Source organism: Schistosoma mansoni, chromosome W (assembly GCF_000237925.1).
Source record: "Schistosoma mansoni strain Puerto Rico chromosome W, complete genome".
Lineage (NCBI taxonomy): Eukaryota > Metazoa > Platyhelminthes > Trematoda > Strigeidida > Schistosomatidae > Schistosoma > Schistosoma mansoni.
The window spans coordinates 29,681,277-29,702,184 of NC_031502.1; the positions used below are offsets into that span (position 1 = coordinate 29,681,277).

At 32.8% G+C, this 20,908-nt stretch overlaps 2 protein-coding genes across 2 annotated transcripts in view; both read left to right on the forward strand.

Annotated features, from left to right (window-relative positions):
* Smp_158300 (hypothetical protein) overlaps positions 1 to 7,804 on the forward strand; it is a gene marked incomplete at both ends in the record, with an annotated part of 53,960 nt that extends 46,156 nt beyond the window's left edge. The window contains 2 exons of the mRNA XM_018789289.1: positions 6,960 to 7,045; positions 7,652 to 7,804. Coding sequence (XP_018654747.1) covers positions 6,960 to 7,045; positions 7,652 to 7,804 — 239 coding nt within the window. The remainder of the gene's footprint in view (positions 1 to 6,959; positions 7,046 to 7,651) is intronic.
* A 1,217-nt stretch (positions 7,805 to 9,021) lies between these two features.
* Smp_066770 (hypothetical protein) lies at positions 9,022 to 20,032 on the forward strand. Its single transcript, XM_018789290.1, has 3 exons — positions 9,022 to 9,072; positions 18,236 to 18,349; positions 19,317 to 20,032. The coding sequence occupies exons 1-3, from the start codon at positions 9,025 to 9,027 to the stop codon at positions 19,632 to 19,634; spliced, it is 480 nt and encodes a 159-aa protein (XP_018654748.1). The 5' UTR covers positions 9,022 to 9,024; the 3' UTR covers positions 19,635 to 20,032.
* The last annotated feature ends 876 nt before the right edge of the window (positions 20,033 to 20,908 follow it).

Consider the following 20,908-nt stretch of genomic DNA (forward strand, 5'->3'; position numbering starts at 1 on the left):
GGCCCATTTAGTACAAACTGGTCATAGTGCCAGTATAAACCAATCCTTTTTAGTTATTTATAGGGTCAGTAATTTCTGAATAAAGTGAAAATTCCCATTTTGACATTTGATAAATAAAAAGCAACGAATCGAGCGAAATTTCTTTTCAATTAGTTTTTCATCATGGCTCTACACTAATATATATATGATGATCAGATTGTTCGAAATGTATTTCGCAAATATATCACATAATTCTGATAAACTTCGTCTTCTCATTGCATTATCGTGATTTACAAATAATTAAATAACACTCATGGAGTAGATACGTTACGTAATAATTATATAATGACATCGATTATAAACTAACATTAATTGGAAGAGAAGAATTAATACTAATCAGAGTTATTATTCGAAAATCAATCAGTTGCTACGTTGCATAATATATAAAAAGGAGAAGAAAGAACTAACAAAATATTTTGATGAATGGTCAGTAATATAGTAGTTATGTAAGAATCAAGAGACGAATGAAGAGAATAAGTAAAATACAAAAAATGGAAGGAATAAGATAATTGTTTACCGAAATTCTGCTACAAACTCCGCTATACCGATGGCCAAGGTAGCGAGAGTGGTTGTACAAACTTCTTTTGGATACAAAGGTTCGGTTTGTGAATATGAATTGCGATGGCTTCAGCTATATGTAATAGACGAGCTCGTAAATCATGTGGCAAATTTGATGGAATATGGTAGATAACCTTAAAAGCTTTATTCAGTTCAACCTGATGACCTGTGTCCACCAAGTGAGAGAGAATAGAACTCTTAATCCCTTTTACCTGTCCTTTGGTCGACCACGACGGATGGTGTTCTGTTATTCGTTGACGAACTTGCCGAATTGTACGCCCTATATAACTGGCTCCACAGGAGCAGTTGAATTGGTAAATACACATAGATGTGTCGAATTCAGGCGATCTGTCTTTATTAACAGTTCTTATTGTGGGGCGTTTGTAGAAGACGGTACTAAGTCGGGCTGCATTAAATGTTTTCTGTACTGCCCTTCTTAACCTCTGTGTCAAGATTTCTTCCGTAACATCATTTAAGAATTGTAACTTTAGGAACAGTACCTTCTTCGGAACAGTAGGTACCCTTGTCCTTCTTTTCGTCTCCATCATGTGTTTGTCGATGAGTTTCATTGGGTACCCATTCCTACTAAGCGAATTTCGAATATTAACCAATTTATCTAAAATAATGTCATCAGAGCAAATCATTCTGCCACGATGAGTCAGGATCTTTATTAAGTTTCTTTTGTATTTCATTGGTACTGCGCTATAGAAATGAGCGTACTGTCCAACTGTAGATTTTCTATGTAACCCTCTTTTTAATGTTCCATCTACTCTTCTGGTTAGTTGGACATCTAGAAACGATATACTACCATTCTGTTCTTCTTCTAGTGTAAAGGTAATTGATGGGTGGATATTATTAAATATATTAAGGATGTTCTCCTTTTCATGTTCTTTTTCTAATACTATGAAGGTATCATCTAGATAGCGACAATAAGATGTTAGATGGCTAATTGTGTCTTTGAGTGGACCATTTTCTAGTTTTGCCAGTAATTTTTTGCCAAAGCTTGTCAGGCTTAAAGTCCTTCAAACGGCTGAGGCAGTAGCCATCAGGATGAAGAAGTCGGAGCTATGCATACATAAGAAATTTCTCCAACCCCTGCTCCTCCCTTGGCCAACCACAAGGCCAATTAATCAATATTAATCTTAGCCATTGGATGACCTAATTTGATTATGTAATTACGACCTTTCGTAGTCAAGCCTAATTGTCTCTCCTATCTTTATACACTAATAGTTGAATTTATAATAATAGTATTATTATTATACATCATTATTAATCTCCCCTATACATGATTCATTCACTTCGCAGTCATCCCTCCTTATTACGTATTACTAGTTTTTCACACAATTTAATCTTCCACTCGATCGAATTGTAATCGCACTATCATATCTTTCTCACCCCCTATCTGACTCATATTTACTCTGATCACAAATCTTAAGATTTTTACTTAACATATATACAGATTCAAGTTGACATTCTATATGAGTCATACCAACATGAATAATTTTATTCTATTTGATTTGACAGTCCTAAATTTACACGCTTTAAACAATGTACTTTGCCTTTAACCTGGCCATTTCTTTTCGGATTATTAATTTGGATACATAATTGTGGAACCTGAAGAGAATTTATCGAAAATAATATTATTTGTCAGAAGGGGTTTTGTGGAAGCACTGGACGGCCGTTTCCATGGTAATCTAGCTTCAATTGAATCATGACCTCAACTATCAGAATATTATTTGTTCAAATATTAGTCTTTTGTTAAATTATCTGAAAAAAAGAGTTTTGTATCAGTCTCGCCGTTTTCTCTGTGTGTTTGTTTGCATGATTATGTTTATCTCTGGCATTAACAATACCTTCTCATGAATTTATGAACTAAGTAATGTTAGTATTTGTGCGTCTGTGCAAAATCATATATCTTTTTTATGGTGTTTTATGGTTCTGCATATTTGGTTAATCACAATTCTTAGTGTAGTGCACAAAGGAATTAAAACGATTGGCTATAGATCTAGATGTATGCATACATGAAATAATTGATTGTTATTCTATATTGACTTGGCCGTTGTGTTTTCTGTTTCTCTGTCTTTGTATTTGTATGTCTCTATCATATCGATTGCATTCTCCACTAAGCCTGTATGATCACCTATTCGGTTATTAAAAAAATAGTTACATACCAATGTTTCTATATATTCAGCGTGGTGTACTGTATGATTAGATACTTGATTGCTTTTGTTTTATTCAGCATTGAACTTGTTTGTTTGTTTTTTAAGATAAAAATTCGTACTGTGCTTATTCATAGCTTTAGATTAGTCATATAACCTTTCTGTCTCTAGTTGACGATCATGTTACATTAAGAATAGACTAAAGTTAAAACTATGAACCCAGTGATCTAAAGGTAGTGTGCTTGTTACACAAAACTGTTTATGCTGCGTCCGATCTAATATGTTGTCTTGTTTGTCCATTCATAGACTAGAAGTTCCCTAATGACTGGACAGTTCTCGGTTCCAAGTATAATATTATGGTGGCTAATTTTATTGTCTAAGGCTTGTGTCATGTATCAACACTAATAGAAAACTGTTATCAAAAAGTAGCACGGTAGTCAGCTCAAGCTTTTCGGCCATCTACTCTTCGCATGTTGAAATATCGCAATAGTTTCTTATGTTCCATTCATTTTTACGTATGTTAACCACATATGATCATGCACCTTAATAACAAGCCTACCCATTAATACAATCTAATCATTGTTAAATTCAAACAGAACCGCCACTATTGTTGACGTACTTTCCTCGTGGTTTCTGTCTAAAAAATATCAAAAAACAAGTTAGAATTAATAAGTTGAGTAAAATTTTATTGAAACTGGACGCTGCTGATATTTCACATTTTGTGCTGAGAAATGTTTTACTTTTACCAAAGGTATAGTATTTGTTATGTCCTTAGTTTATACGATTATCGCAAACTTACTCACTTACTTATTTACGCCTGTTACTCCCAATGGAGCATAGGCCACCGACTAGCATTCTCCAACCCACTCTGTTCTGGGTCTTCCTTTCTAGTTCTGTCCAATTTTTGTTCATTCTTCTCATGTCTGTCTCCGTTTATCGGCGTAATGTGTTCATCGGTCTTCCTCTTCTCCTTTGGCCTTCAGAATTCCTTGTGACGCAGTTGGCTGATTTCCTCAATGTGTGTCCTATCCACTTCCAGCGATTCTTCCTGATTTCTTCCTCTGCTGAAATATGGTTTGTTCTCTCCCACAGTAGGTTGTTGCTGATAGTGTCTGACCAACCGATCCGAAGTATGTTGCGTAGACAACAGTTAATAAACACCTGTATCTTCTGGATGATGGCTTTCGTAGTTCTCCGCGTCTCCGACCCACACAGTAGAACTGTCTTGACATTTGTATTGAAAATTCTGATCTTGGTGTCGGTTGACAAACAGTTGTTTTGAGTTCCAGATGTTCTTTAATTGTAGATACGCTGCTCTTGCTTTGCCGATCCTCACCTTCACATTTCTATCAGATCTACCGCGTTCATCAATGATGCTGTCCAGATATGTGAAGATTTTCACATCCTCCAAAGCTTCTCCGTCAAGTGTGATTCGATTGGTGCATTCTGTATTGTATCAAAGAGTCTTGCTTTTCCCTTTGTCTATATTGAGACCCACTTCTGCTGAGGCTGCTGCTACACCGGTCGTCTTCTCCTGCATTTGTTGTTGAGAGTGTGATAGAAGAGCCAGATCATCTGCGAAGTCTATGTCGTCCAGCTGTATCCTAGTTGTCCACTGTATCCCGTGCTTCACTCCAGATGTTGACGTCTTCATGATCCAGTTGATGACCAGGAGAAAGAGAAAAGGTGAGAGTAAGCAACCTTGCCTGACACCGGCCTTTACCTCGAATGAGTTGGTGAGTTGTCCTCCATGCACGATTTTGCAGTTTAATCCATCGTAGGAATTCCGTATGATATTGACTATCTTCTCAGGTAGGTATGCCGTAGTGTCGAAGAAGTCTCCATAGTGTTGTCCTGTCCACGCTATCAGATACTTTCTCGTAGTCAATGAAGTTGATGTAGAGTGATGAATTCCATTCAATTGATTGTTCCACAATGATCCGTAGAGTTGCGATTTGGTCTGTACACGATCGATCCTTACGGAATTCAGTCTGTTGATCTCGAAGTTGGGCGTCTACGGAATCCTTCATTCTGTTTAACAGTATCCTGTTGAAGACTTTTCCTAGTATTGAGGGAAGAGTGATGCCTCTGTAGTTATCACACTTGCTGAGATCGCCTTTCTTGGTATTTTGATCAGAAGTCCTTCTTTCCAGTCTGTTGGTACTTGTTATTCATCCCGAATCTTACTGAAGAGAATGTGTAGTATCTTTGCAGTTGCTGCTACATCTGCTTTCAGTGTGTCTGCCGGGATGTTGTCTGGTCCCACTGCTTTGTCATTCTTGATTTGTCTGATGGCCATGCTGATCTCTTCAATTGTTGGTAGGCCAACATCGATTGTGAGGTCTGTGGGTGCTGCTTCGATGATGGGTGGGTTCAGTAGAGCTGGTGGATTCATGAGTTCTTTAAAATGTTCAACCCACCTGTTTCGTTGTTCTTCAATGTTGGTGATTACCCTGCCTTCCTTGCTTTTCACTGGTCGTTCTGGTTCACGGTAATTTCCAGGGAGTTTCCTTGTTGCATCATACAATTGTTACATGTTTCCTTCTCTTGCAGCCTTTTCCGCTGTCGATGCTAAATCATTCACATATTTACGTTTGTCGGTTCTTATGCTTCTCTTCACTTGCTTGTTTACTTCTGTGTATTCGGCTTGTGTCTTGTCTTTCTCTGCTCTTGTTCAGCTGGTATTGATTGCTGCCTTCTTGTTCCTCCTTTCTTCAATCTTATCCACTGTACTAACAGTGATCTATTCCTTATGGTGGTTCAGAACACCGATACTAGCTTCCACTATATGCATCATATTTTAAACATACCTGCTTTATATACAAACCAAACAGACCACATCAAACCATAAAATTGGGAATGGCATTTGTACTAGATCAAGCCAAAAAGAGGCTGTGATTGTGGGAGACTATAATTAATAAACTGGACATAATTTAAGAACAGTAAATCGTAACATAATAGTCTATAGATCAAAATAAAGCTTATAATAGGAGGAATATGAATATACATAATCTAGTTACCCAATAACTATGCAATAAGAATATACGTATAATGTTAGTCCATGAGTGGATCCCGACCGTTAGCTTTAATTATTCTCGTCGGGATGTGACAGGATTGAATAAGGCAACCATTGTTGTCATTATTAATTATAATAATTTTTAACACCGATCAGATAGCGGACAAATCTGATCATTATGGTCATTTGGATTCTTGAATTCAGATTTCTCTATTGTTATAGATAGCATAATTTTGTGGAGTTTCGAACCAATGAAATTGTTTCTTCAGCTATGATCATGCAGTCAGTTAGGGATTTCGTGTATTTTCACAATGTTTTTTGTTCCTGACGCATCACATTATCATACGAATGGTGTTTATTCCATGACACTTGTTTAAAGTCTTCTTTGAACAATCGGATGACTATTCCTGGCTTACATTTATAGTGCGGATTAATCATTATGTGGATGTTGCTACCAACTGTTTAACTGATAATAATTTGATCTTGTTTAGCACATGTAAATGCTTGCAGTTTCAGTAGGTTGGAAATTATCTACATCGTCCTAAACTGTGTCTTTGAATGTTATCATTTTTAATTTCATAGTCCATATCTGTTTCTTCACTACCTTCGAATCCTTTACTGGCAAGTACTCACAGACACGTAACATAATCAGAATGCTTTTCGTCATAAAATGCAGTACAGCGTTCACATCATTCAGTTTAATGATTACTATGCAATTAAAGCTTTGTCGGTTAAGTCCATTCGTAACACTGATTATCATTTAGGAAACAAATTATGTTGTTTACAAAACTAGTCAGGTAAGGATTGTAAAATAAAATTGACGCTGGTCGTATTCTGTAATTAATGGATTGTAATTAATGGATTGTTGAACATGTAGGATTTCATACTGCCTGGGTAATGAATGTGTCCTACTTAATAAAATTCACATGTTCATAATAATAATAATAATAATAATAAAATATATTCTGAAAATAATGGATTTCATCAAATGAGAATTCATTAAATTATGTACATGTATAACTATTGTTCGTTCTCAAGTTATGCAATTGTTCTCGGCTGATCATAGATCGTTAATCAATTCAAATATTCATTTGTGTAGAAATTAAAGCCTTAGGAAAGTTTAAATATTCATGATAAAATTCATTACAATAGTGATAATAATGTTGTTTTTCATCTATTAATTACAGTTGTAGAAAGCGGTACATGCGTTGCTCAATCTGGAAGTAGTTTTTCGCTAACTGATAGTCTTTATTCAGTGGCAGATTCAACTAATGTAAGTATTATCATGGTTGATATTGTATATGTATAAAGGTTTAACATAAACCGAAAATAAATTTTATTACGATTGGAGAACGTCTGACGACAGACAGACATGTTTTTGCTTTATTTCCAGTACGTAACGAGACCTCAGTAATACACACTAATAATTCCATACAGTCCAACGCTGAATGCCTTTAAATCTCAACAAAAAGTAATCTAGTCTAATCACTAGTAGTGACTTTTTCCCAAATACATAATTTCTAGTGTTTTGTTTCATAAATTGTGGCGTGGTGTTGAATGTGAAATAAAGTAATAAGCAGCTGACACTGAATAAATCAGATTAATCCCTATCAATTTGGGTCAGATTCTCTCCAATAACAAACTAAACCGTTCATTGTGAAACCTACCTCAATCCTCGTGGATACGATCCTTCATATAAAATGATCGATGTGTACTGTTGATAAGTTCAAGCCTATTGTAACTTGGGTCAACTGATATTTTTGCTGAGCTCTGCGTTGATTAAGGCTGACTGACTGATTGACCTGTCACTTTGTCTGATTATCCAATTTGTTTTGTCTTGAAAAGTATCTGTCTCCAAATCTTTTGAGTTCATATACAGACACACAAAGCGACAGAGGAGAAAAGTAAACAAGTAAACAATTCATCAAGGTGGGATGATTTTTCGAAAGGAATATACTGCACTCCCCTTGGTACTGTATTTTTGACTTTAACTAACATTGAACTATGTGTATTGTTCGTTCGGAAAAATTAATCTTATATTATTGTTATTACGGTCCGTTTTACTTTTTACACAAATAGGATGTTAATTTACTGTAGACGAATATCTACAATAGATTCCCTCCCAGTGTCTATTCTACAGGACATCAACACAACTCAGATCAAGAACACGTGATTAACCTGACTAGAACGTAAATATATTTCCACACCAAAACTCGACACAATCCAACAACAATGAACAATCAATCAATAATAAGGACAGGGGAATATATAACTCATCTGACACTTGTCAGACTATCTACATGTATGACTAAACAGACAACCAACCATTCTCGCCCACACATCAATTATGATGATTTAGGTTCCTCTTGGTTTCCTCCCAAGTTCCCCTATTGTATGAGATAGGCAGAAAGTTGATCTATACTTTTGATCAATCCTGCACTTTTTGTTTACATTTCTTAATTTTTTTTACCAAGCCCTTAGCATAATTATTCGTCATCAGAATGAACACAACTGAATTTACTTCAGTTTTTTTGTCTTTCGGTTGTGTGGAAATTTGTTGAATTGTGTTCATCAGGACCTTGACAATTGTGATCTTTGTTGATACAACATGTACTAACCTGTAATCTAAATGTTTTCAAGAATCTGTTGACTTTGAACTGTCTAAGACTCATAGCAACTTTTACTTTATAAGGTCAGGTCGAAATCAAAGTGTAGATTAGTAAAAAAAACGGTTTTTTGGCATGCATGAAATATTTGTTCTTACTAGTTGGTGTTCAATCAACTGGAAGAATTTCAGTATATAAGTCTGACTTTCAGACAGTCGGAGGTAATCGGTAGTAAGTTTTGAATGTTAACTTTGTGCTAGTTAACATGCATAAACAGAGAGTATCTACAATCTAAATGGGAACTGACGCTCTTCATGGGAATCAAACCTATATAATCTATTGTTACGTCAGTGTCATTGATCTATTTCAATCGCGACTAAACTGTAAGCCGTGGATGTTCAATTGAGCATATTTCACGTGTATACAACTACCTAAATGATTTCAAGCCTATCTGAATAAGTTATAGGTTTAACTTACTAGAAGTTTGTTGACTGTTCGCTCGTTTAGTGTACACAAATAGTTGACCAACACATGCTATTCAGTTATATTATTAAATAATGTCATATTCAATATTTGCATTTTGTTAACCAACATTTTCATTGATGATTTCCATTTCCTCATTTCCTCCCCTCTTCCCAAATATAAGATGGTCGATGAATACTTGTCATTCAAGAATATGCGCAAAATAATTAGTAAGTTCATTATTTAGGAAATTTTTGATTTTAGTAATCAGAATTTTCGTTTTACTACTTTCATAACATGAGATTTCATCGTAGTTTATGTTGTTACATGAAGAATTCTATCTTATTGATTCAAGAAACCACTCTATAACTAACTGGATATAACACTTGACTTGTTACCAATTAGATATTAAACGTAGAAAACAGTGAATAACCTGAATCAGTATTGTAATGCTTTATATTCAAAGTGGTGGCTAAGTGGACAAGGCGTCCAACTTTCAGCTATTAAGTCTCGAAATCGAACCCCATCCCACCTACTTCACTTTGGGCGATGTATATTTTCAATAGACCTCACATTTGTAACCGATTAAACGAAACTATATCTGGTAAATGAGAGATTTGTATGATTTTAAGATGCCTTTTCGCAAAAAAAAAACAACAGAAAACAAACTCAACTAATATCAGTTAGTTGATTAGTTTTAACTAGGGAGCCCTCTGCATCCTAGTTCCGAGTCTATATATGGTCGAACTCCATGTAACTATCATCAGGTCTTGTTAAAAACATAATAATTTAGACCACTGAGTTGGAATGCAATAGTATGGTGTTTTTTTCAATTTCAGTTAACTTTTATTGTGTGCTACAATCCTCATTAAGCTTTTTTTCGGTCATTTACTGCCTCATTCCTAACTTGGTTTACTTTGGCTCATTTGTACTTTTCATGTAGTATGAAGGATGGATTCAAAAAACCATGAATTATTATTAGAATATGTACAGATTATTTTGTTCTTATTATCTCGTTGTTATTGGTCAAACAAATCTGATTTCGATTTATTTTGTGTATACTTCCTACCTTTTATAAATTCAATCGTAACTAGTTAGATTTTTTTTACATTTCTCAATTTATGCTACCCTGTGCATTCAAGATATCCGCTCCACTCCATAACCATTTTGCATTTAAAAAGCAAAATGAAATAAAAAGGGATTAAACCCAAATGCCCTAGTATGGCCGAGAGTATGGAGAGTCCGCTCTCCCTCTCGAAATGCTCTCACATGGCCACGCGTATATAGCCTCTGCCAGGGAAGTCCTACTCACTGCCTTCTCGTGGCGGGGGGTTGCTTACGAAAGTGAGAGGACGAAAAGCGAATGTCCAGCGCTTTAACCGGGTTGGTGGACACGGCGAGTCCACCTAGGGGAGTTGGAAAACCCTGATTTCAAACCAATGGTGCAAATGGGCTCCAGTATCCTGAGGGAATAAATGGCGTATGAATCAATCGTTGGTCACCAGCTATCATGGGACTGCATCTCCTCACGATGCTCCACTGCCTTGTGGATCAGACCTTTAGGTCGAAGGCTCGGGGTGTGGCCCCCTAAGACAACCACCTGCTTCAGTTTGGGCACCCGGTCAGTATCACAGCCCTCACACAAATCAAATGAGTTTTGTATGGCGCATATGTATCTGGTGCTTCCTTGTACCAATATTTATGTGTTTAAGTAAATAATAAGAAGGAAAAATAACGAAATTACTCTAACATTTGTTAAGATTTTATAGTTTCAGTCTGTATAGTTGTTGGATTGAACAATTATATTGTGTGATCCATTTAGTGGACATCAATTATCCAGTTTTAGTGAAACTATGGGTTTTGAATGAGAATGATTAACTTTACCTTATCTCATGTACTACTGCTATTATACATATATATATATATATATATATATATATATATATATATATATATATATATATATATACTGAATAAATTATTAAATGTATTCGATTGTTTTGTAGCTTAATTTTTATTTCGTATTTAAGTTCTTGTCTAACTTCTGGTATTTCTTAACCGCACAGATTATTCATTGGTACTATCTCCAGTTGACACCAATTTTTAATGAAAATTAACTTTAAAATTCTTTGTTTGTTTTATAAACAAAAAAGAAATGATTATGAAACTGCGTGAATTTAAAAAGATGGATAAATACAAATTAAAAAAACTGACAAACAGTTGATATTGACACATATTTTGTAGAGTTATGTTCCTTTTTCTTATGTTATTTTTGAATTTAAAATTACACAATCAGGCTACTGATGGTAATTACTAGGCGAACAGATTTTATGATACTGTTTTACGTATAGGAAAAGATACATTCATATGTGTGTACATGCATCTTTACATATTTAGATTTTACCATGCATACATATATGTATACTGATGAAATAATGACTGATTGAATGAGTAAAGTATTTCCACCCCATTAGTAATTAGATCACATCCAGTTGTACACATAAGAGAGAAATAGAATGATCTGTATAAACATACTTAATTATATTCATACATTTACATTTATAATGTGTACATTTATTGGAAGTCAACTAGTTACATTGTGTTTATATATATATATATATATATTAGGTGCCTGTCTGTGTATTGTATACAAGCTGATTAATTTAATTATGTACTTATAATTATTGGAATGTAAATGTTTATAAACAGATAACATTTATAATATATGTTGAGTACAACTGAGGAAATGAAAGATACAGTAACCAGCTTTGCAATCATACTTAACAATATCAATTTTTGGTAGATTTTGATTTCAGGGTGAAATTATAACCTTAAGAAAACTTACCTACTTACTAGGATCAGAAAAGAGTTATAGATTAGTGTGAAGAATCAGGATTAGGATTAAAGTTAGAAGTTAGTGTTAGAAAGCCAAGTTATGGTTTTCATCACGATTTAACATTAGCTATAATGTCAAATTGTTATTTAACCACATAGATTAATGAACTTTACGCCAAAATCCAAGATTTGCTATCTTTAGTTTCATTGGTTCGTTTATAAATTATAGTCTCTCCAATTTCGGTTGTCCATTCAATCCATGACACGCATTTCGTCCCATCTTTATGCAACCGTACACACATCACAATATTGACATTCGTACTAGAATTCGAACCTATTTTATTTTAGCTTCAAACATTATATATATATATATATATATAATACTGTCTGTATTAGATGGCGTGCTGACAGTAATACATTGAAAGTTCTAATAGAAGACCTTTTAATGTTTTAATAAAAGATAATAGCGTATATAGTATTGATTATATGCTTTGTATATTAACCTGGAATACAAATAACGTAACTATTCGTTAGAAGGGATAAATAATTCCAAAGACCGATTGTAAGAAAAAGATGAAATTATGCAGGGTATAATGTTTTCTAATTTTAACGGAATTCAATGAAAAAATGTTATGTTAAAATCTATAATAATGATCATGGCGTGATAAGACTGTTTTAAGATAACTGAAACATATCTATTAAACTACTGAATATACTACTATCTTTTTTAATAGTACCTCGTTTCAAACTATCTGAAGATTTAAATTTGTAGATAAAATATGTTAGTTCGTTTTTATAAATGATCAGTGTTACAGTTCAGTTTTGATAATCTTTAATACTTTAGAAAAAGGCTAAATAGCATACCGGTATGATGTACTTCGTAAAATCTTTTGCGTAAGGAAAGTTAAAAATGAGTGTAATAAAGTCTCAATATTTTCTATGGGCGCATTGAAAATAGGAGGTCTATAAGAGAATTGGTCTGAATTTAGGATTAAACTCAGTGTCAAAGGGATACAGAACTCCAAATTCACTTTCAAAAAGGAAGATGAACATAGCGAACTACTTTTCTTAGACTGTTTAGTTAAAAGGAATTCCAATCGTAGTCCAGATATATGGCTACATATATCGAAAACTAACACATTCAGATAATTATATTGATTTGAACTTCGAGGTGGTTAGGACTTAATGTCTATATTTTTAGTTTACGCATACTATATAGAAGTACTTACAAGGGATCGCATAGCATCATGTTGATAATATTGAGAGCTAAATTTTTTGACCGTTCTTTGTTCGCATATGCTCATCTTGAGTAGATAGGTCCATATAACCTTGTTGTAAATTCTAAGTTATTAACAGTTGAATCCAGAACATATATTCCGTCTCATTTGGGATTCTTCATATACAGATGTACCTTACCTACTTATTATACTGACTGTTAACTTGCATGGAAGATCAGATAATGAACTGTTACATTATTGTACATCATGTGGAAATACTTACGCCTGTTACCCCTCGTGGAGGAAAATAGGCTGCCCACCAGCATTCTCCATCCAACCCTGTCCTGGGCAATCCTTTCCAGTTGTTATTCATCCTTTTCATATCTGCTTCTATTTCCCGGCGAAATGTGTTCTTTGGCTTTCCTATTTTCTGCTTCCCTTCAGGATTCCAAGTTAGCACTTGCTTCGTGGTGCAGTTTGATAACTTCCGCAATGTATATCCTTTCCATTTCCAACATCTTTTCCTAATTTCCTCTTCATCTGGAAGTTGGTTTGTCCTCTCCCACAGAAGGTTGTTGCTGATGGTATCCGACCAGTGAATGTTGGGTATTTCGCGTAGACAACTGTTTATAAATACTTGCACCTTCTTGACGACAGTCATGTGGAAATAAATAATTTATTAACATTATGACGAAATTTAAAACCGTTAATATTTTCATTGCTATTTTTAATTGATAATCTAATGAGACATATTCAGTTATCACTAGTATGCTACGAAAACAAACTAACGAAAACAACTGTAATTATACGGATTATTATCGCGATGTAATAAGATCCATTAAATCACTGACATTGGATATGGCAAGGGAATAATAAACCAACAATTGATATTATCCATTCATCTGATTATGTAATTTCCGTTAAACTTCTATACTACTTGAGTCTGAAAATAATCACGAGAGAGAATTTTGGCAAGTTTATGAACCTACTTTCAAAACTTGTGCAGTCATTTAGTGTTTGTGATGTAAGAATAGATCAACTAGTTTCATTCTCAATCAGTCACTATTATTTTTTTATGCTGTGATAATCTAATGTCTATTATTTAGTTTAAACTCTCTCGCCCATTAACTCTCATTTATTCTCTGTACTTAATTATTTAAATTTTTCTGACTTGTCTAGATGTGTTTTTTAAAGGTGAGTAATTTTGCTTAATGTAATTAATTAATTAATTAAAATAAGATTTCATTAAAATATCATCCGTTTAATTAAGCATAAGAAAAGTTAGTTTTTGAATTCTCAGTTCATATTTGTTAAATTAATGATAAACGAGGTTATTTCTCTTTTGCTATTTTGTCAGTCGGTAGAAACTACAGAAGCATTTTTTAAAAAGTATTATTTAAGAACAAAATAGTGGTCATATTATCGTTTGCTTATTACACGTTGAGTCGTCGGCCTTTGAATCCTTGTATATTAGTTTTATACTCTATTATCTCAATTTAATCATTCGTAATAATATTATTGTTTAACTGTTTTGCTTTCAATACTTATCATTCCATTTTTCGATTATACAGATTATTGTGGTTATAGCTGACTCTTTTTCTTTAAATTTGGTTTGATTGGTATTAAATTCACTTAGCCTAATATCTTAATTGTACAACCTTCATTATCTTTCTGGATAAAATCAGTGTATTCTGATAACCTTACTCGTTGGTAATTAGTCTTAAGTGTTGTGTTATCCTCATGGGTATTCGCACTCCTAGTGGATAAATTTTTTAGCTTGATTTCTGACCATCTAGTTTTCATCCTCAGTGATTAATAGATTGGATCTATATTGAGATGTTTATTAATAGAGGTTATACAATTTAAATAATAGATCTTCTAAGGACTAAATAGAAAACAGATACAAGTTATCAGGATAATTTGACTCGCCACTTACGGAAAAATCCAAAGATGTTCATTTCTATTCAAACTAGACATTATCAGTATCATAGACAGTGTAGAACTTAGCACAAGTGTACATCAACCTACGTTTTTTCATAGTATATCTACACACAGCCTATTCTCCTCCACGAGGGGTAAGACTAGATATGAATATATGTATCATGATGTAGAGAAGATTCAGCTCTTTCTGAAATTTGATTAAATCGTTTTCATTTTTATTTAATTCACAATTGACTGATTTCAATTCATATCTTTCTTCATTACCATTAATTTGTTTTCAGTTACTTCGTTGCACACTCATCTTATGTTTGTTAACCCTGTGTTCTAGTCACTAGTTCAATGTTCTGGAACTTTCCCTCTCGAACTTTATATATGACCTTATTAGCGCTATTAAACTCTTCGCTACATCATGATACACATATATCTAATCACCTTCGTATTTATAAGTATGTCAATATATGTAATAACTTTAATTTTAAAATAATATAGGTTGTAAACAGCTGATGAGAACGTAACGAAATAAAATGAATTCCTACTATCCTGCACCAATCTTTGTTTTTGCTCTTTTTTAAAACAATGAAGGAAATTATGTGTATGAAAAGATTAATGCATCCATAAAATAAAGGGTATCAAATAATTTTAAAACTTATAATCTTAAGGAAGCCATACGGTGAATTTTGATATTTTCAAGATCGAGATAGGAATCTTCATAAATTAAACCATCAAGTTTATGGGATACAGCTTTTTTGGATCCATGTACCCAAGTTACAAATTTCTCTCTGCTATTAAGTTACCTTTGTCCAAAACTTGATCATTTTACCGTTCTTTGTTATTGCTGATGCGATGGTCGAAAGTGAACCTCCACTGATTGTTTTATAGGTTTTTATTTTTATTCTTGACTAACTATTCACTGTATTATTGTTATAGTGTCTTCTTCATAGCCTTAGTTCCTTAAAACATCAACATATATTGAAACAAGAGTTCTCTTTTTGAACGACTATTTCACTAATATTCTAAATCATTTATTCAACCCATTTTATCAAATGATTATTCACTCATCACTCAATCAAATATTTTATCAATCACACCGGTCTTAGATTTTCCCCTTTTTGTTTCTGAATCTCGTACTATGTGCTGACTATTTGCGTCAATTGCACATTTACGAAAAGTTCGGGATTTATTTTCTCTGTTGTGTTGATAAAGTTAAAATAATTCGGACAGTGAATTAAGAATAAAGATGGACGTTAGTTAATGTTTACATTTTTAAAAATACTTTATTTTACTGTATAAGAATCCAACGGTTATGACCAATGGAATACTTTTTATGACCTATTAAAAACAAACTTTTTATTTGAGCTGTTTCTAAGTAAACTGTATAGCACTTTGGATTATTAGTTACCCTATTCTTTCCCCACAAATTTTTAAATCTCCCTGCATTGTGAATACTCAAAACTGAATTAATGATTGACAATGCATTCACTTGTGGTAAGTCCTAGATAAAATGTAACAGTAGTAGTAGTAGTAGCATTGTTTATTTCTGTCTATATACATTAGTAACGCTTTAAAGTTCTGAAATTGTTACATAAACTCTACGTATATTTACTAATGACTAATGTGTTGAGTTCTGTAACTTTTACAAAAAGATAAATATATTTCTTTCTACATTAACAAGTCTTTACCACTGTTGTTTTATTACTTTAAATTATATCAGTTGATTACGTGTAACTTCCTCAGTATTTACGTGAATGTAATCTTTGCGGCAAAATATGTTTTTGTGCTGCTGCAACATTCCACGAGATAAAAATATCCAAACATGTTTATTCCTTTACCATTATTCTCTTATTTAAATATTGATCCAAATAAATACTACCGTTTACACTGGCACAGATATTGTTCATTAATATGATGAGCAAGAATGTTAATTAATGACGGCTCAAATGACATACTCAATTGATTTTGTTTTCCAATAGTGTATAATCTGTAATCACATTTTATGATGGTGTGGTTATATTAGTTATATCTTTTGGTTTTAGGTGTTTAATTATATATTGTAAATATTCATTATTGACTAATTAATGTCTGGTATTAATCAGTTTAATATATGCAAAAGTCACTGTTAATAAATGTAAATCATACGAAATTGTTCTATTCAGACATTGGTTTCGGTTTATTTTTGGTCTTAAATAAATCCTTATCTATCATCTTGACATTCTTATTTATGTCATGCAGTTCACGGGATCAAGACGTCAATATCAGTTAGCTACCGTCATAACAATTCATGTATTTTGCACGGTGAAATAAATCCTCACCTTCATCAGTTTTCGTGTTCTTATTTGTATTGTGTAAATTGCACTAGTTTCCTAAATCAAGTAATATCACCTATTATCGCGGTTTCGACATTAATATTATTTTTAATTTAACCAGAATATTTAAAATATAAAAGGAAATAAAGCGACTATTTAATCGAAATGAATTCTAATTGTTTTCTAAATTTCTCTGTTTTTCCTTAGGCAGAACAAGTTCACTTGCACCTTGCAAATATACTCTATTTTTTGTATAATGAGACATAAAGCATGTCCGGTATTTTATTGAATAATTGACAAATGTTTTCACTTCATAAGGATATTAGCGTTTTTTTAAACTTGATATTAATTTTCTTTCATTATCATTACTAACACAAACATCACTCGATGGAACGTAAGATAGGGTAGTAGTAGTAGTAGTAGTAGTTTTTACAAGACTGCTTCTTAAGTGAGGTTCTTTATGAATGAATAGTTAATAATCTTCCAGAGGTAGTCCTACAGATACCAGGCATATATATATATACCTGTTTATAACCTAGAATTAGTCGTAGTGCATTCAATTTTTATTTTCCACTAAATCTTAAGTTTCAATATTATTCCGTATTTTTTATTTCTTGAATTCCCCCCTCTTTTGAACAGTATTATTCAAGGTTTAATTTTGCCGTCGTTGTTACTACAGCTATTTTTACTTATTTACTTTTCACCTCGTTCTGTTGATGTGCTGACGTACATTTGTACTAAACTCTACGTTGATTATAACTGATTAACTGACTTTTCTGAATAATTTCATCGTCTACATGAAGGCTACTACACATGAATGATGTCATGTGTAATCTTGTAATTCGGATACGACTTTATAAGATTTTCTTTCATCGATTAGTTGTTTTTCTATGTGAAGGGAAATATGATTATAGAGTGATAGTTCATACTTCGTACAACTATGACTGATTGATATCACCTAGTCATAGTGTAATTAGCAAATAAAAGTTGAACTGTCAACTGTCATTTGGTTTTTGTAATAGGTATTTTTGTGTAGTCTTTTCACACTTTGTACTTCATGTTTTCACAAATTCCACTTATTTATTCATTTATGTACATAGGTGACGGAGAAGAAATTCAAAAACCGCCGAAATTTGTCGAAGAAGATCGTTTATTAGGCGGATGTTTTAATTCAGTTGAGTTCAATGAAATCTGCGCTCAACAACGTGAAAAAGTCAGTTTTGTACTTTTTTTTATACATATCTGCATAAATCTAAAGACATTAAAATGTTAACACCTCATATATACATTGGAAATATTTATGCATACATTTTTTTAACGAATAGCTTTCCGGTTTCAGAAACTCAGTATCTAGCGCTTGGCAGATTTCTGTTTTTGCCGCAGGTACTCTGTTTCTGTTATTGTTTGAAGTGTTCGGGTTACAGCGTGTATGATTTCGGTAAACTAAAGAAAATGTGAGCGCAATACCTCTGTAAGCTCACACGGGATAGATGGATTCACATTAAAACAATCAACAGTACCCAGCTTAACACAAAAATGAATTCGAAATAATAATACGTTATACAACAACCATTAGTTCATTATCACTATCATTGGAAAAATTTCTTCTGTTAACACGTTTTCCTTTCAAAATCAAAGCCTCAATAATTTTTATTGCTGTGAGTAAACTACCACTGATGAGTTTGTGCACAATGTCTTATGTTATATTCAGTATTAATACCAAACAGTCAGTTTGCAATGTCTCAAATTTCAAAAAATATTTATATTAAAGATCTTTAATTTATTAGCTTGTTAGAATTACTGCCGGAGAGAGAACCAATAAAAATCAGGGATAACTAGGTGATATATGTGAATTCCAATTATTTCAAGGACAGAATATATCGATTATATGACGTAATAGTTGCGTTTTTTTATTGTAAACAGTCTGAAGCTGCGAATCAGTAGCTATGATTTAAGAAGTTTAAAAATATTGTATATTCAGTGAATGAACCATGGGTCATGGAATTAATGTATCTCGCTTTATTATCGTGAGTAGAGTGTTATTGTGAAATCCCAAAACTAAACCGAAGAGAACACATTCAGTGATATACAGTTTTAAATAATTATTTTCGTTTATCACAAATACACTTTAGTGTTAGTATATACTTCTTATCTGTTGTTGTTGTTGTTGACTATATTAGGCACATTCTGTACGTGCACACATGGCTGAAGTATTTGATGATATATCATCATGTGACTTCTATCTACATGATATGTCTCCACCTATTTTAAACGGTCTAAAAAAACTACAAGGACGTGAAAATTTCAATCCTTCATCTGTCAATGATACAGTCAATAATAAATTCAATTCTGAGCAATTCAATCCCAATATTAGTTTACCTATTGGCGGTGGTAATCGCCTTGGCGATGGTAGTGGTGCTATAAAATTATCAAAGAAATTAACTAAATCAAGTCAAGCTGTTTGGGAACGTGAATTTGGATCATTGTTTTTTGTTTAATTCATCAATCATTCCCCCCTCTTTTCACAGAGGTTCTCACGTTTTTGGTGTTGTTTCGTCTCCGTTATGTCCTCATTCTGTGTGTTTTCCTTTTCATTTACCATATTTTGTTTAAAATGAGTGCGAAATCAGTCTCTTTTTGCGTGTTAGCCACTCTTGTGTATTTCCTTGTACTTTGTAAGGTTAGAAAATAATCTCAACAATCCTAGTACCATACTAATATTCATTGACTGTACTTTTTGTTTAGAAAAGAAGTGTTTATTACGTTGAAATGAAAAAAAGTGCAACAATACTTTTTTTTCTTGGAGTCTTTTTCAACTTTAAAGCTATGATGCATCTATGTGCACATGACTGACTTCATGTGTGTGTTTTTCGCCTTCATGATACTTTGTAGTAAACAGTGAAATCACCAACATTATTATTATTATTGTTTTTAAAACTAATGGTGAATTATTTGTGTTTGTTTTTTTTAAAACAAAAACATGACTGTGATCTGTTCTCCTATTTGTATGTTTGTGCGAGTGTGCTTATACTCACGTGACTATTTAGTTTGGTTACTTGTACAAAGAAGTTTGAATAAAAGGAACAGTCAAAACTACTCGTAGTTGCTTATCATTATTCTACATTTTCTCTTCAAACTTGGTTAATTTTCGATTTTTTGATCATTTAAAAGTGAGTAAAGCAATAATGACACAAATTCATTATGTATATTTTCCATTGATATTATTATAAGTGACTTGTACTTCCGTATTCCTCTATTTAAAAAGAGATGTATTTGTATGCTTATCAATTGGATTCTCCCGTTATATGCATGTTAAATCCAAATATAATTATGTACAGTTACAAACTGAGTCATATATGATGTGTGTATTTGTTTAGAAGAGTTAATGATTTTTCATTATTGCCATGATGACTACTAACTGTCTTACTCTTTCCATTTCAATAGACTTTGTAACATGTTGATGGTGTTTACTTGTTTAGACAAATCAATTAACAATTTATTTCGAAATATTCGTTTGATTTATTTATCTCTTTTTTTTAGATAATTTTTATCTATTTATCTTTCAAAAGAATTATTACTTTATAGTGAAATAAAATAAGACACTGTAAACTAGTTGGATTTTGTTGTATTAAATAATTTAATGTTAACAATACACATTTTCCAACTCAGATGAATGCATTCGGTTGTATTGTGTTCTTTGTTGAACTGAATAGTTTATAATTGCGAGGCTTTCATTACTATTCACTAATGCTTCTCTCACGATTATTGTAAT

Excerpts from the sequence above, each read along its gene's own strand:
- Smp_066770 (XM_018789290.1), top strand. The coding sequence starts at position 9,025 with ATGGTCGATGAATACTTGTCATTCAAGAATATGCGCAAAATAATTAGT. Across the intron at positions 9,073-18,235 it reads ATATGCGCAAAATAATTAGT|GGTGACGGAGAAGAAATTCA; the intron begins AAGTTCATTATT and ends TTTATGTACATA. Across the intron at positions 18,350-19,316 it reads GCGCTCAACAACGTGAAAAA|GCACATTCTGTACGTGCACA; the intron begins GTCAGTTTTGTA and ends TGACTATATTAG.